This window comes from Kogia breviceps, chromosome 16 (genome assembly GCF_026419965.1).
Source record: "Kogia breviceps isolate mKogBre1 chromosome 16, mKogBre1 haplotype 1, whole genome shotgun sequence".
Lineage (NCBI taxonomy): Eukaryota > Metazoa > Chordata > Mammalia > Artiodactyla > Physeteridae > Kogia > Kogia breviceps.
The window spans coordinates 79,188,868-79,201,781 of record NC_081325.1 but is presented as its reverse complement, the minus strand read 5'-3'; the positions used below and the strand labels follow the sequence as shown (position 1 = coordinate 79,201,781).

At 44.6% G+C, this 12,914-nt stretch overlaps 1 protein-coding gene across 23 annotated transcripts in view; it reads right to left on the bottom strand.

Moving 5' to 3' along the window:
- Positions 1 to 12,592, bottom strand: part of UPF3A (UPF3A regulator of nonsense mediated mRNA decay) — a 32,425-nt gene extending 19,833 nt beyond the window's left edge. For 6 of the 23 annotated variants that reach the window (XR_010837319.1, XR_010837318.1, XM_067016930.1 and 3 more), the window contains exons 1-8: positions 12,117 to 12,386; positions 11,297 to 11,403; positions 9,562 to 9,668; positions 8,283 to 8,381; positions 8,053 to 8,163; positions 4,672 to 4,727; positions 4,424 to 4,582; positions 655 to 815 (exon numbers count right to left, since the gene is read on the bottom strand). Coding sequence is in view for 15 of the 23 variants with exons in the window: in XM_067016930.1 (XP_066873031.1) it covers positions 655 to 815; positions 4,424 to 4,582; positions 4,672 to 4,727; positions 8,053 to 8,163; positions 8,283 to 8,381; positions 9,562 to 9,668; positions 11,297 to 11,403; positions 12,117 to 12,320 (1,004 nt within the window). In the remaining 8 variants the exon portion in view is untranslated. Of the gene's footprint in view, positions 1 to 654; positions 816 to 4,423; positions 4,583 to 4,671; positions 4,728 to 8,052; positions 8,164 to 8,282; positions 8,382 to 9,561; positions 9,669 to 11,296; positions 11,404 to 12,116 lie in introns of those variants that run through there. The other 17 variants (XM_067016940.1, XM_067016938.1, XM_067016934.1 and 14 more) reach the window with 10 other exon arrangements.
- Between the last annotated feature and the right edge of the window lie 322 nt (positions 12,593 to 12,914).

Genomic DNA, 12,914 nt, shown 5'->3' with positions numbered 1-12,914 from the left:
CCGCCGCGCATCCTGTCCCCAGAGCACTGCTCCAACTCCTCCCACGAGCCGCTTGTGCGTGAGCAGGCAGAGGACACCCCCGCCGCACAGAGGCGGGGCCAGTGGAACACCAGCATCCACAGCGGCGGGCCCGGAGGACGGGCCACTCCAACAGAGAAAGGACAGCACTTGGGACTCTATCTCTGTATCACAGAAGATCTCCAGCACCTAAAAGGCTGGGCTCACCAATTTACAATTCTGCAGATACACTGAAGGAGGTCTGGGAGATCAAATGGGCAAGATATCTCAAAACACAGAGGAAAATTACAAACTGATAAAAATCACCAAGTAAAGAGAGTGGGAAGAAGATCTGGAAGACGGGAAGTGCAAAGACAGGAGTCCAAGAGAGTAACCGGGAGAGGGGATAGTGGAGGAAACAATACCAGGACACTTCCCTGTTTGAAGACAGCCTTGAGGACGCAGATGGAACAGCTCACCATCAGCGTGACTGCTGGCCAAGCAGAGACAAAGATGTGGGCAAGCACATCCCAGCAAACTCTTGAATTCCAAGTAGACTATGAAATATAAGCACTCATACTGACAAAGGATATACAACCACAACTCGATGACAACCTGGGTGCTTAACATGGTCAGAGAAGCAAAAGCACGGCTCACTTTTCCCTGAGCTCCTCCAGCGAGCTCTCCAAGGGCTTGGGCTTCACGACTACACAGCTGGGACCGGGTTCCTGTTTCCCATCTCTGGTGTCAGTTTCCTCTCCTCTTTCTTTTGGCTTCTCAGTGCTTGACTCCTCTCCCTTTTCTGATTTCTTGAGAAGCTGAGAAATTATAATGCTAGTAAAATATCACTTTAGGAATATATTTTAAAAGAAGATATTTAGTAAATAATTTAAAATATACACCAATATTGAGCCCAAATGTTTGAATAGCAAAAAAACATAAGCTAAAGGTCCAATGAACAGGTTTTCAGTTAAATACACAGGGGAACATTCTTTCAATGAAATACTTTCTAGTTATGAAAAACAATTTAGGATAAGTGATTTAAAAAGATATTATATTAACGAAGAAAAGAATGTTACGAAGTGGAATGATCCAATTTCTATTTGCATGTTGATTTACACACGTAGAAAAACATCTAAAAGGCTTGCAACACTGTGTTAAGGGTTATTATTTTTAGTTGGCAGAAATGAAATTATTTTCTTTCCTTTCATCTACAGGTTCCAGTTTTTCTAAAATGAACAAGTATTACTTCGGTAATAAGGCAAAAAATTTTTAAAGGATGGCTTTATATTAATGACTGAGAATAGTTTTAAAAACACCTATTACTCTCTTTCTTGAAACAGACTTAGAAGGTTCCTATGATACATGCATTTTGGTATGAAATTGGGCCTTCCTCCCTGTTTCTGCTCTTTGAACTTTAAGTACCCCAGGTAGAGTCAGTTTGTAGAACATGAACTGAAGTCTACTTGTGAGAATTTTGTTCTCACTTATAAAAGTGAACTTATGTAAGTTGCAGTAGAGAAAAACTATACACAGATACACTTAGACTAACTGAGTTCATTTAAGAATGAAACACAGACTGTCAGGCAAATGCTGCAAGCCGCTTCTCATCAGAGGTGTGGACTATGTTACCTGCCTATGGGGGTGGGGCGGTCCTTTCAGACAACTGTGTATCTTTTTTTAATTAAAAAATTAATATATGCAAACCACAGGAGAGTGCAACAGTATAAGTCTCCATCCATCCAACAAATAATTTTGTGCACCTATGAACTGTTTTTACAATATTTCTGAAACCAAAGCTTTTTCCAACACCACTTCCCCAGCTGTCCAGCACAGGCTGAGTGTCCTATGACTCAACCCAGTTCTGACATTATTCACCTGGAATTCATGTCAGACCCCACAGGACTGTCCCCACTTCAGAGACCAGCTGCAAGTCCCAGGTTGTCACCAGTACTTCTGACTGGCCGGCTATGAATTCAGGGGGTTCTTGAATGAGACTGACTCACGGACTCAGGGAGGTGCTTTACTTACTATCACTGGTTTATTATAAAGGACACACAACTCAGGCGCAGCCAGACGGGAGAGGTGCACAGGGCTCTCTCGGGCTCCACCCCCCCGGCAGCGGGATATGTGTGTTCACCAGCTTGGATGCTCTTCAAACCCCACGCTTCAGGGACTTTTATGGAGACGCTGTTGCACAGGCATCATTGATTAAACCTCTGGCCATTGGTGACTGAACTCAATCTCCAACCCTTTCCCTCTTTCGAGGTGGGGATAGGGCTGGAGGTTCCAATGCTACAATCATGCCTGGTCTTTCTGATGAGCAGCTCCCATCCTGAAGCTATCCAGGGTGCCAGCCACCTGTCAGCTCATCAGCATACAGAGGACACTCCTGTCACTCCAGAGATTACAAGGGTTTTAGCAGCTGTGTGCCATGAACTGGGGTAAAGACCCTGGGCTCAGTGCCAGGAATGCAGTTGTGGATAAGAGACAAGTGCCCACAACTAAGGACTCACACTCGATAGTCTTGCCAAGGCAGTGGTGGCCATGGGGGTGGAAGAACGGTATACACAGTGACAAAAATAGAAAACTGTGAACCAGATAATCTCAGGTGGTATGAAACGCTACAAACACATGATAAACAGACTAAAAGGACAATGAAGTGTGGGGCAGGAGAGGAGGAGGAATGGTTTCTCAAGGGGGTCAGGGAAGGCAGGGACCAGACAGTGAGGGGGGCCACTCATGAGAGGGCGTGAGTCTGGGGGGGTGGAAGCTCCCTGCGAGGGGAGCCGGTGGGGGGGGGGAGGGAGCGGGGAGGGCAGCAGGGGTCAGGCCAAGTGTTCCTGTGCAGCCCACATCTATGCTTGTTTACATGCGTGTAACCTATCTCTCACACACATCTGTTTTTAAAGAGCTTCGTGGAAAAGATCATACAACTCTTTCAGATAACAGTATTTATAGCCTACAATTTATATACAGTATTCGGGAATTTTACTTGTGACTTTGGTAACCTGACTTCCTACTTCAACTTGAGCTCACTGCTTAGTTTTCAAGTCTCAGAGGAAAATAAACCACTGGGTGGTTCTCCTTGAATCATATTCTTCTTTATTGTTAAAAACAGCCACGAGGACCTCTCTCTGCCTCTTTACTTTTAGGGTATTAATACAAATTCTTTTGAGCTTTTTTTACAGATTTTTTAAAAATTTGAATTCTCTAGATGAATCTTAGTTCAGAGATCCCCAAATTGAGCACAGACACTCATTAAAGGCTACCCTTGGAGTCAAATATGTACTGTCAGGTCGGAAAACCAGACACTCGAAGGACAGAGCTGTAGGCGGCTCATGTCACTGGGGTCTAATCTGCCCCCAGGATTCCAATGAGATCTGGAGACTATTTTTACTGCAGCATAGCCTAGTCAGTCCTGATCGATATAAATGGCTGTGTGTTTCACAGGAATATGGTTAAGAAATTCCCTCCATTGCTAGTGAACCCCATATGACCACCTATGGGAGACATTGTTTTAGAGGCAAAGTCCTAGAAAAAGCTTTACTTTCCTTGAAGAAATGGCATGTTTCCTCCTCATGGATAATGAAAACTCCATTTCTGATCAACTTTTCTGTTTTTGACTGCCGAGCTTATCAGAAGCAAATCTATGGCTCAACTATGGCAACTGTGATCTCTTCCCTATCCTTTCCTTTCTACCTCTGTTCCCTCAAGTCCTGACCTTTCATTTTTTTCCTCTATATTATACAATTTTCATGAATCCCTAAAAGGCACCTTAAACCCTTTGTGGAAGAGGTAAGATTCACATGAGGTTGAAATCTAGGCTTCAAGTCATCGGAGCGGAATACTAAGAAGGTCAGGGCTGGCCCCAATTTGCGCAATAAATTTTACACAGAGGATAATTCCCTCTGTGGGAATTAAACCACCCTCCTAAATGAATGCATCAGTCAAAGGAAAAACTGGGCAAGACATGTAGAAACCATTGCTGCTACCACAAAAGAAATGATACAACCCAGTTCTGTGGGTCAGTCGGCATAAAGAAAGGCCAGTAGACACAAAGCCAGCGGGTTTCAAATGTGTAGTGTTTTAGTTAGGGAATCTTTCTTGAAAGGCAAATATAAGCAGAAGCCCAGCCTACGACATTTAAATGTGGGCTCCTCTGGGTGAAGTGCTTCTGTCACACCCAGGAACCTGGTCCTCGCCCACTCTTCCCCCCACGTGGTCCCCCAAACACAGCGTGCTCAAGAAAGCCCTGGGGCTCAGGGAGCACCATCTGAGAACTACTGTCATAGAACAGAGAAAAAGAACTATAAGAGTGAAAGACCGCACTAATGAAAATGTTCTGAAAGTTCTGAAGAGCTAAAATACCTAAAAGGTTGAACTATCTTTGGAAAAAAGAAATGAAATGTCTCCTCAAAATTACCTTCATCCTTACTTCTTTGTCAGCAGTTTTCTTCTGTTTTTCTGCTGTCCTCCTCTTACATTTCTCCTCTTCCCTTCTCCTTCTTATCTCTTCTTCCTGTAAGCGTTTCCTTTCCAACTCTCTCCTCCTCCGTTCTCCTCGCTTTTCTTCTCGAATTCTCTAAAGATGTGGAAAGTATGTGTATAAATTGTCTGCACGGACATGATGGGAACAAGAAGGCTATTCATTGGGTAAAAGGCCAGACCTACCTGCTTTTCTAATTTTCTATTTTTAATATATTCCAAAAGAGGTGTGGTTCTTCTAGCTAAAATACAAAAATTGCAATGTAGTATTTAACTCTAAAATAAGACTTCTTTATTTTAAATACTTGCTTTCAATTTAATCTTTAAAATAATTAAGGGAAGATTATATCATTTTAAAACTTACATGAGCCTACACTGTATTTGGGGGAGCTCCTACTCTATCACTATAAAGTCAAGTAATTTGGAGGTACTGACAGACTTATACACACTAGGCATTTAATTCCTGATTCTTAAGGGAGTCCCATACATTACTCACAAAAATGGTATAAAGCAAAAAAGCAAAATGAAAATACATTAAACTTCCCAAACGTTATAACATATTTATATACAGACAGCCCTCCGTATCCACCAGTTCCACATCTGCAGATTCAACCAATTGTGGATCAAAAATATATGGGAAAAAAAATTCCAGAAAGTTCTAAATAGCGAAACTTTGACTTTGCAACTCAGTGGCAACGATTTCCATAGCATTCACAGCGTATCAGGTATTACAAGTAATCTGGACATGACTCACAGCATACAGTAGGATGTGGGTAAGCTGCATGCAAATATAATGCCATTTTATAGAGGAGACTTAAGCACCCACAGATGTTGGTACCCATGGGGTCAGGGCGGGGCTGGAGAGCAGTGAGGACTCTGCCCGGCACTGCGGTGATTCTGGGCTTGTCAACTAGGGCAGAGCTGAGACCTACCTGGGTGGGGCTGGGAGCTGATGCTGAGGCTGCACCTGCCTTCCCTCCGTTCTTACAAACACCTGCCTTGCTCCCCCAAAGGACTGATGTGGTGGGTAAATGGGACCCTGTATAAGAAAGTGCTTTACAAACCATAAAAGTGTATCACTTACTAAACAGAAGATGTGCAACCACGCAGTGCGACACTGACTTAACCAACAGTACAACCGTTCTCGCTTCCCGGGCTTGGAGACAACCACCTATGAGGAAGCCGGTCCCACGGCTGCTAAGTCTCAGAGCTGGGACCTGAGCCCAGGTCTGTCTGCTCTAAAGACCCTGATATGCCTGCACTAATCTGCGACTTCAGAGCGAACTAACATTTGCATTTAACGCACACTGCTCAGCCTTGACCATAAGAATCCACTAAGGGTCAAAATCTAAGAAAAGAAAAAGGCATTTGCCATGAATTGCCTGATTAAGACTAAATTGAAATAAGCAGAAAGAGGAATCACAAAGTTCTACAGCCTCATCCTGGGCTAGTGGCCTCTAAGTCACATTTCTTCATTCAGTAAATAATTACGGTGCCCCTACCGTGCACCAAGCACCGGGCGAGGTGCTGGGAACGGGAGAGGACAGGCTCGTCCCTCCTCTGCAGGAGGGAGGCTGGACTCCGGGGGGGGATGTGTGTGTCACCAGCAAGTGGATGTCTAACAACGGCCCAGAAGTGAACGATCTGGCTACTGCCCTGCAGCAGCCCTGTACAAGGGCATTTAAGAAGAGGCAGTAAAGAAACAGGACGAGGAGGGTGAGTTCTGTAAATAATTTCTAATTTGCTGCTTCATTTAACTCTTCTTAAATTTATCATGTTCTACAGAGAAATCGCGATTTGCCCTCAATACTGTTTCTTCCCCATGTCAGTCCTGGTGCCATAACCCACTGAGCTGCTCAAGTCAGGCTCCTGGAGGCCTCGATCCCTTCTGCTTTCTTACCCTCACACCCAGTCCTCAGCCAGTCTGGTCAGTTCAACCTCCAGAACGCACGCTGACTCTGCCGCCCTCGTTCAAGCAGCCTTCCCTGACGACAGCAAGGGCCTCCTAACCAGAGCCCAGCTTCTCCATCTTATGGAGCAATTAGAGTGATGGGGACAAAAATCAATCAGACCACATCACTCCCTCGGTCCCCAGCTGTCACTCAAATAAAATCCAGCCCATCATGCTGTGATCCCACATCTCCAGCTACTCTGCTCCTTGCCCACCATGTGCCAACCACACGGGCACGCGCCCCGCTCCTGCAGGCCCAGAGCTCCAGCCTCCAGCCCTTGTGTTTGGAGCTCCCTCTTCTTCCATCTCTTGGCCCAGCTGGTCTTGGCTCCAATACGGTCTCAGAGGGGCCTCTCTCTCTATCCCATTATTCTATTCCATTACGTCTGTGGCACTTATCCCAAGTGGAAATGCTCTGGCTTGAGCATTTCTGCATGTGTTTGCTACAGTCACCCCGGTAGGAGGGCAGCTGCATGAGGGCAGAGCCTGTGGACCCTGTTCCGGTGCTGTCCCCGTGTCCAGGCTCAGTTGGTACCCAGTCAACATGTGCTACGCACATCTCCATAAATACTTTAGTGATTAAAGATCCTTCGAGCCACACATTAAATCACCTCTTATAAAATATAAAACTTCATTATTAGACTAATGAAGATGCTTCAATAATGTTAACCTTTTTTAATTAATTTACTCAACACATATTTACCAACTACCTAAACTTGTTCAAGCAATGTATTACATGCTAAGACTACAAAGACAAAAATACAGTTCTCTTGGGGGATGGAGAGGCAAAGTGGGAGGAGAGTTAATGCAGAGAGAGATAGACAAGTAAGAAGATAAATTATAAACAGTGTACCCATGCTGTCCTGCACGTCTCAGTGGGTGAGCAGGAGGTAGGCACGGGGGAGGGAGGGCAGAAAACGTGGTGGGAGCGCTGGGCAGCGAGGTGAGGCCCCAGCCCCGGCCCAGGCCAGAAGGGAGACGCTACGAGCGTGTCTGGGAGAGCCACGCAGGCTGCCTGACAGAGAAAGGAGTTTCACGTCTACTCTTGAGTTCTGGGCGAATGCTGCTAGGAGAGAGCCATTTCCAAAATATTCCACTTGGGGGTAGTCGGTTGAAGAAGGCCTGATTCAAACCAGATTCGGTGCTCCAGCTGGGCTTATCCACTCATCTGCCTCACTCGCTCAGGGGCCTTGAGAGTTTTTTGAACAACAGCAAGATGACCTCATACTTAAGCAAAGCATCTTCTTTCTATGACTGCTCTTTGCAAAGATGACTCACTTCAACTTTGAGACATAAGCTTACCTGATGCAGCCCGGCACACAGCACTCAAATGTCTTCTCTACTGCTCATTCAGAAGCGTCATAACTTTGAAACAAAATGACTGTAACTGAAAACTCAGGTGTTCTCTCTCCATCAACAGATGCTCAGAAATATTTTCCCAAGTTACCATCCTGCCACCCTTTTCCTTTTGTCAAAACTGGGAAATACTCTGTATTTCTGCCAAGCCTGTCACATGTGTCAATTTTCTATAATAATCATGGAAAAGGAAAAACAAATATATACTCTATAAATACATAGCTCAATAAAGTAAAGAGGAAAAAATGAGCAAAACAGACCAATAAGTTCTCTTGTCTTTGCCTCTATGTCGCCCAGAAGAGTTTCAGGATTGGCACTAGTTTTCTCCTCCTCCACACAGTAAGTTTCTAAAAACTTCTTATATTCTGGATCTGTAAATTAAGATAGAAAGAAAATAAATATATTCTTCCCCATATAGGGAGAGAAATTATATTTGACCAATGTGTTTAATGCAGTTTCACAATCCAGCATATTTGAAAAAGGGACTCACCATCTTCAATGCTTCCGGTTTGGGTGTCTTTTTTCTTTAGCTTCTTTTTGGCTGTCTTCTGGAATGGAGCAAATTCTACCACTGCAGGATATTCTAGGCCTTTAACGGGAAACAAATTACAAAAGCCCTTCTGAAATTCTACTGTATTCATTTTAAAACAATAGTCTAGCTTACTTAAGCACTGAGCGTAGCATTGACATTACTGTTTAAAATATAATTTAATTATACTTTCAAGTAACAGTAATCTTAGCACATCAAACTCCAGATTTAAACAAAGGATGAGCACTTATTTACTAAATGACACAATTCCTCATATTGTAGTTGTGGTTACATGACCGAATACATTCAAAGTTCATTAAACTGTATACCTTAAATGGTTTTTTTTACCATATGTAATTTCTACCTCAACAAACCTTATCGCTCTCCCACCAAAGAGTTTACTTTGGAATACCTTTCAATAGGTGTCCTAGTCACATCTTACATTTTTTAATTTTAAAAGGTTAATTCAATTATCAATCTGGTATATGAGTTCAAGGAAATGACTTTGTTTACAAGAGACACTCAGCTAAAAGAGAGGGTTTCAAAGGGTGTTCATGATATCCAGGTAAGATCTGCTTCAAATAGAAAAATCTAGAATGAAAGTCACTTGAAGCTGACTCTGTTGTTATGTAGGGGTGGCGGGGAACAGACACACAGAAATGCTTGCGGAGAACATCTGCCTCATCGAGAGACGGAACACTTCTACCCTGCTACCAAACCCGCTGAGTGATTGCTTTCATATTTGCCAGAGGACTATGATACTTTAACTCTCCTGTACCTGGAAGACACTTTTGAGTATTTATTTTATCCTCAACTACTCAGAATAAAGTCAAGAGCCAGGAGGAGAGCAGGGCTTCAGACAGACAGGGACAATGTCTGCTTCATTTTCAATGCTGCATCCATGATGCCTACTACATAGTACCAGGATAAAATAATTTAGTTTGGGAACGTAAAAGAGTAAAGTTCATTTATCCAGAAAACTCATTTATGTGAAAAACTTCACTCTCTGATGATAATACCTGAATAGGTTGTCACTACTACACAAAATTGCTATAATTCTTGGTTTATATGTAATTTTAATTTTTAACATAAGCCCATAATCACAATAACATACTCAAAATTTATGAATTTATTTTAGATTAGCATCTAAGGACTCAATTAAAATTCATAAACATCCAGCAAAACTTAATTAATGTACTTAGAAATTATAATAAAGAGTTTAAAAAGCCAATGACCCAACCTTTACTGTCAGTGAAGATATATCCATCAAAACGATCTCTAAAAAGCAGGATGTCATCAGGATTTCTAAAATTAATGTATGCTCTTGAATAGAGATGAGGATAAAGACTGAAAGAAGAGATAACAATGAAACCAGTAAAAACTTGAGACTTCTTTTAATTTTGTCTTTTTTTTTTCTTCTTTTCTGGATATAACAAACTACTTCAGATAAAACCTTTATGCCAAAGAACCATTTCTCAGTTAATTACAGCAATCTGTATATTCTTTAGCAAATAAACCAAAAACAAACAAAATATTAACCGAGATCTTTTTAATGATTTGGGAGAGACACTTTAGGTTGGTTTTTCTACTTCACAGAGCCAGGGTTAAAATACTGGTCCTCAGAGGTAGAAAATCAAAGGCAAGGTTATTCAAAGATCATTCCTAATCATGTATCATGACTGCAATACAACCTAGTCACGATTCATTCAGAGAAGGAAATGTTGTATTGTAAAAGAGCTCCTTTACTGATTTAGAGAACACATTTAGGTATATTAAAAGGGTATTTATTGTAGCACATGGCATAGGCTCTACAGAAGAACTAAGCCTTTCCACTCTACTCACAGCTACCAATGTCCTTCATAGGTGGGAACTTTCAACCCCATTTCACAGATGAGAACACTGAGGCTCAGAGAAATTAGGTGCTCACAGAGGGAGCAGTTAGTAAAATGGTGGGACTGGGATTCCAATCTGAGTCACTCTGAGTCCAGTGCCTGACCTCCTGTAACTGTACTAGTTTTCCTAAACTTTAGTGATTTCAAAAACTCATGTTTATGTTGGGTTTTTTTTAACCAAATCTACATTTACCTGGGATATTTTTCTTTGACTGAACTGACATTGTTTTACTTAAATGTATTTATTCAAAAGGAAAGTTTATAATGGCTACCATAAATGAGAACTCATGATATTGAAGAGAAAAAGAATAATAAAGATAATAAGAAATCACATAGTGAAAATCAACAAATTCTAGCTGAACTGTCATCTGTTGGGCTAACTTGAGGTCTGCTTTCCTTTTTAATAAAAAGGAGATTTTGAAGTGTTAAATTACTGTCAGAAACATCTTCCTACCAAGCTGTAAAAGGGAACTGAAAAAGATATAACTTAGCAGGGGTGGGTTGAGGGTGGGGATGTCAGTGATAGAAGGGAACACTAGGGGCTTCTGGGGTCTGGAATATTCTGTTTCTTTATCTGGTCTTAGTTACCTGGGTGTGTTCACTTGTAAAAATTCATTAGGTTATACATCTATTATTTATTCACTTTTCTTTCTTATATCTTAATACAATTTACTTTAAAAGGTTATATGAAATAAGGTTTAGTGATATCCAAAGTAAAAAAATTAATACGTTAGACTGCTTTCCTTTTTAGGCTATGGTGGTGCTATGGAGATCCTCAAATCTATTTTAGGGAAATTTAATTATCTGCCTACTTAGAAATAACTTGCAGAAATAAAGGCCTGCACTGATTTCCGCATATATGTGGGAAAGAAGATGGAAACAGAGATGGTTTCTATTCTCTATATTCCTTTACCATCAACTGACAAAAGCTCTCGGCCTTTTTTTTTTTTTTGGCCATGCCGCACGCACAGCTGGTGGCATCTTAGTTCCCCGACCAGGGGTTGAACCCGGGCTCCGAGTCCTAATCATTAGGCCACCAGGGAACGCCCTCTCGGCCTCTTCACGTTGGTAAAATCTTCTCACCTGAGATCAGCGGTAACGAGCACGAAGTAATCATGTGCGGGCAGGGGGTGAAGCTGCTGTCCCAGCTGCTCCTTGGTGAGGCTGGGAGGAAGCCGCCGGATGACCACCTGCGGAGAAACGCTGGCTGGGTTTCCTTTCACTACTACTGTATTAAGCTTACCTGAAAGCTTGGTCACCTGTGTTTATGCTCAGAGTAAAATCTAACCCAGGAGTCCAGCAGAAACAAGCATTTTAGTAAAGATTAAGGAACATATGCATGGAGAACATGGCTGTCAAAAGAATAACGAGGGCTGAATAATGTAAAAGGGATCGGTGAGGTCAGAAAAGGCTGGGCATAGCAGCCCTTTTTCATAAAATCTTTTCATTAAAACCAGATAACTGTTGGTATGTGCCCGCCTCCACGCTCCCTACCAGGAGGTAAGGTACATGCAGGGCAACATCCACAGCAGCAAAGCATGGGGTAGACACCTTCCGCCTCCCGCCCTCAGGGTCCACCCGCGTCCACTCCAGCGCCACGGGCTCTGCTCTCCCGGCTGCGCCGTCTCCCCTGGACCAGACCGGACCCTCGGCAACGTGAAAGGCTACTGCCCGTCACTGCTAAGCCCAGCGTCCCAGCCTCGACGGGAAACACCCACAGGCTGAAGTGATTTTTCTTCCTCCGAAGCCAGAAAATATCGCGTCAAGGGCGCCCTAGCAGCCCAGACGCCACTGGGGCAGCGCGGCCCGGCCGCTGTCCGCGGTGCTGAAGCGCCCGCGGCTCCGCCCCCGAGCTCAGGACTACCGCACCTTCGGCCCCGCCCCTCACACCGCCCGCCCCCACCTTGCTGAGGACTGTCCTCTTTCCCTCGCGAGGTTTGACTGCACCGCCCCCACAGCCGGAGGACGAGGCTACTGGCGCTTCAGGCTCCCGCCGCTGAGACTCCCGGCGGAAGTGGCTTTCTGTGAGCGACGGCTTCTCCTTCCCGCTCGGACACCGCGTAGTAACGGCCACCCCTGGGCCCCCCTCTCCCTCCTCCGAACGCATCCCAGACCCGCCGCCGAGCCGCTGCACCCTCTTGTCAGGGCCGAAATCTCGCGAGGACTGGGCCGCCCCACCCAGTCCCCACTGTTAAGAGGCCGCACGCCCCCTTCCGCCTCCCGTCCTCCGACTTCCGTTGCCGCGCCCATCCGGGGCCTGTGGACGCGCGTGGGGAGGGACGTTAGGCTCCTGGACGTGGGGGCGGCGGGGGGCGTGTGCGGCGCCAGGACCTGGAGCTGGAGCTGGGCTGCCGAGGGCGGGCCCTGGCCCTGCGGGGGCGGCCCCGAGAGCAGCGATCAGCTCGGGGCGGATGCCCCGGTCTCCGTGCAGCCCGACTTAGGAGGGTCTGGGGGTGGACGGGGGCTTGGCGGACTCGCCCAGGAGCGGGTCAGCGGGAAATTCGGGACCTGAGGACTTGGCTCAAGCGGGAGCCTTGAATTGGGGCTGTGCAGGGCTGGATCTCTTTCCCACCGAGAAGAGCTGGTCGTTTGGCTAAACATCCCAGAAAATGACATACACGTGCTTAATAAAGTGTTTACAGCTATTTATTCTTTTCCAAGGAAATCTGAACGTTTCATCAGAGAGTAGCAATTACATTCA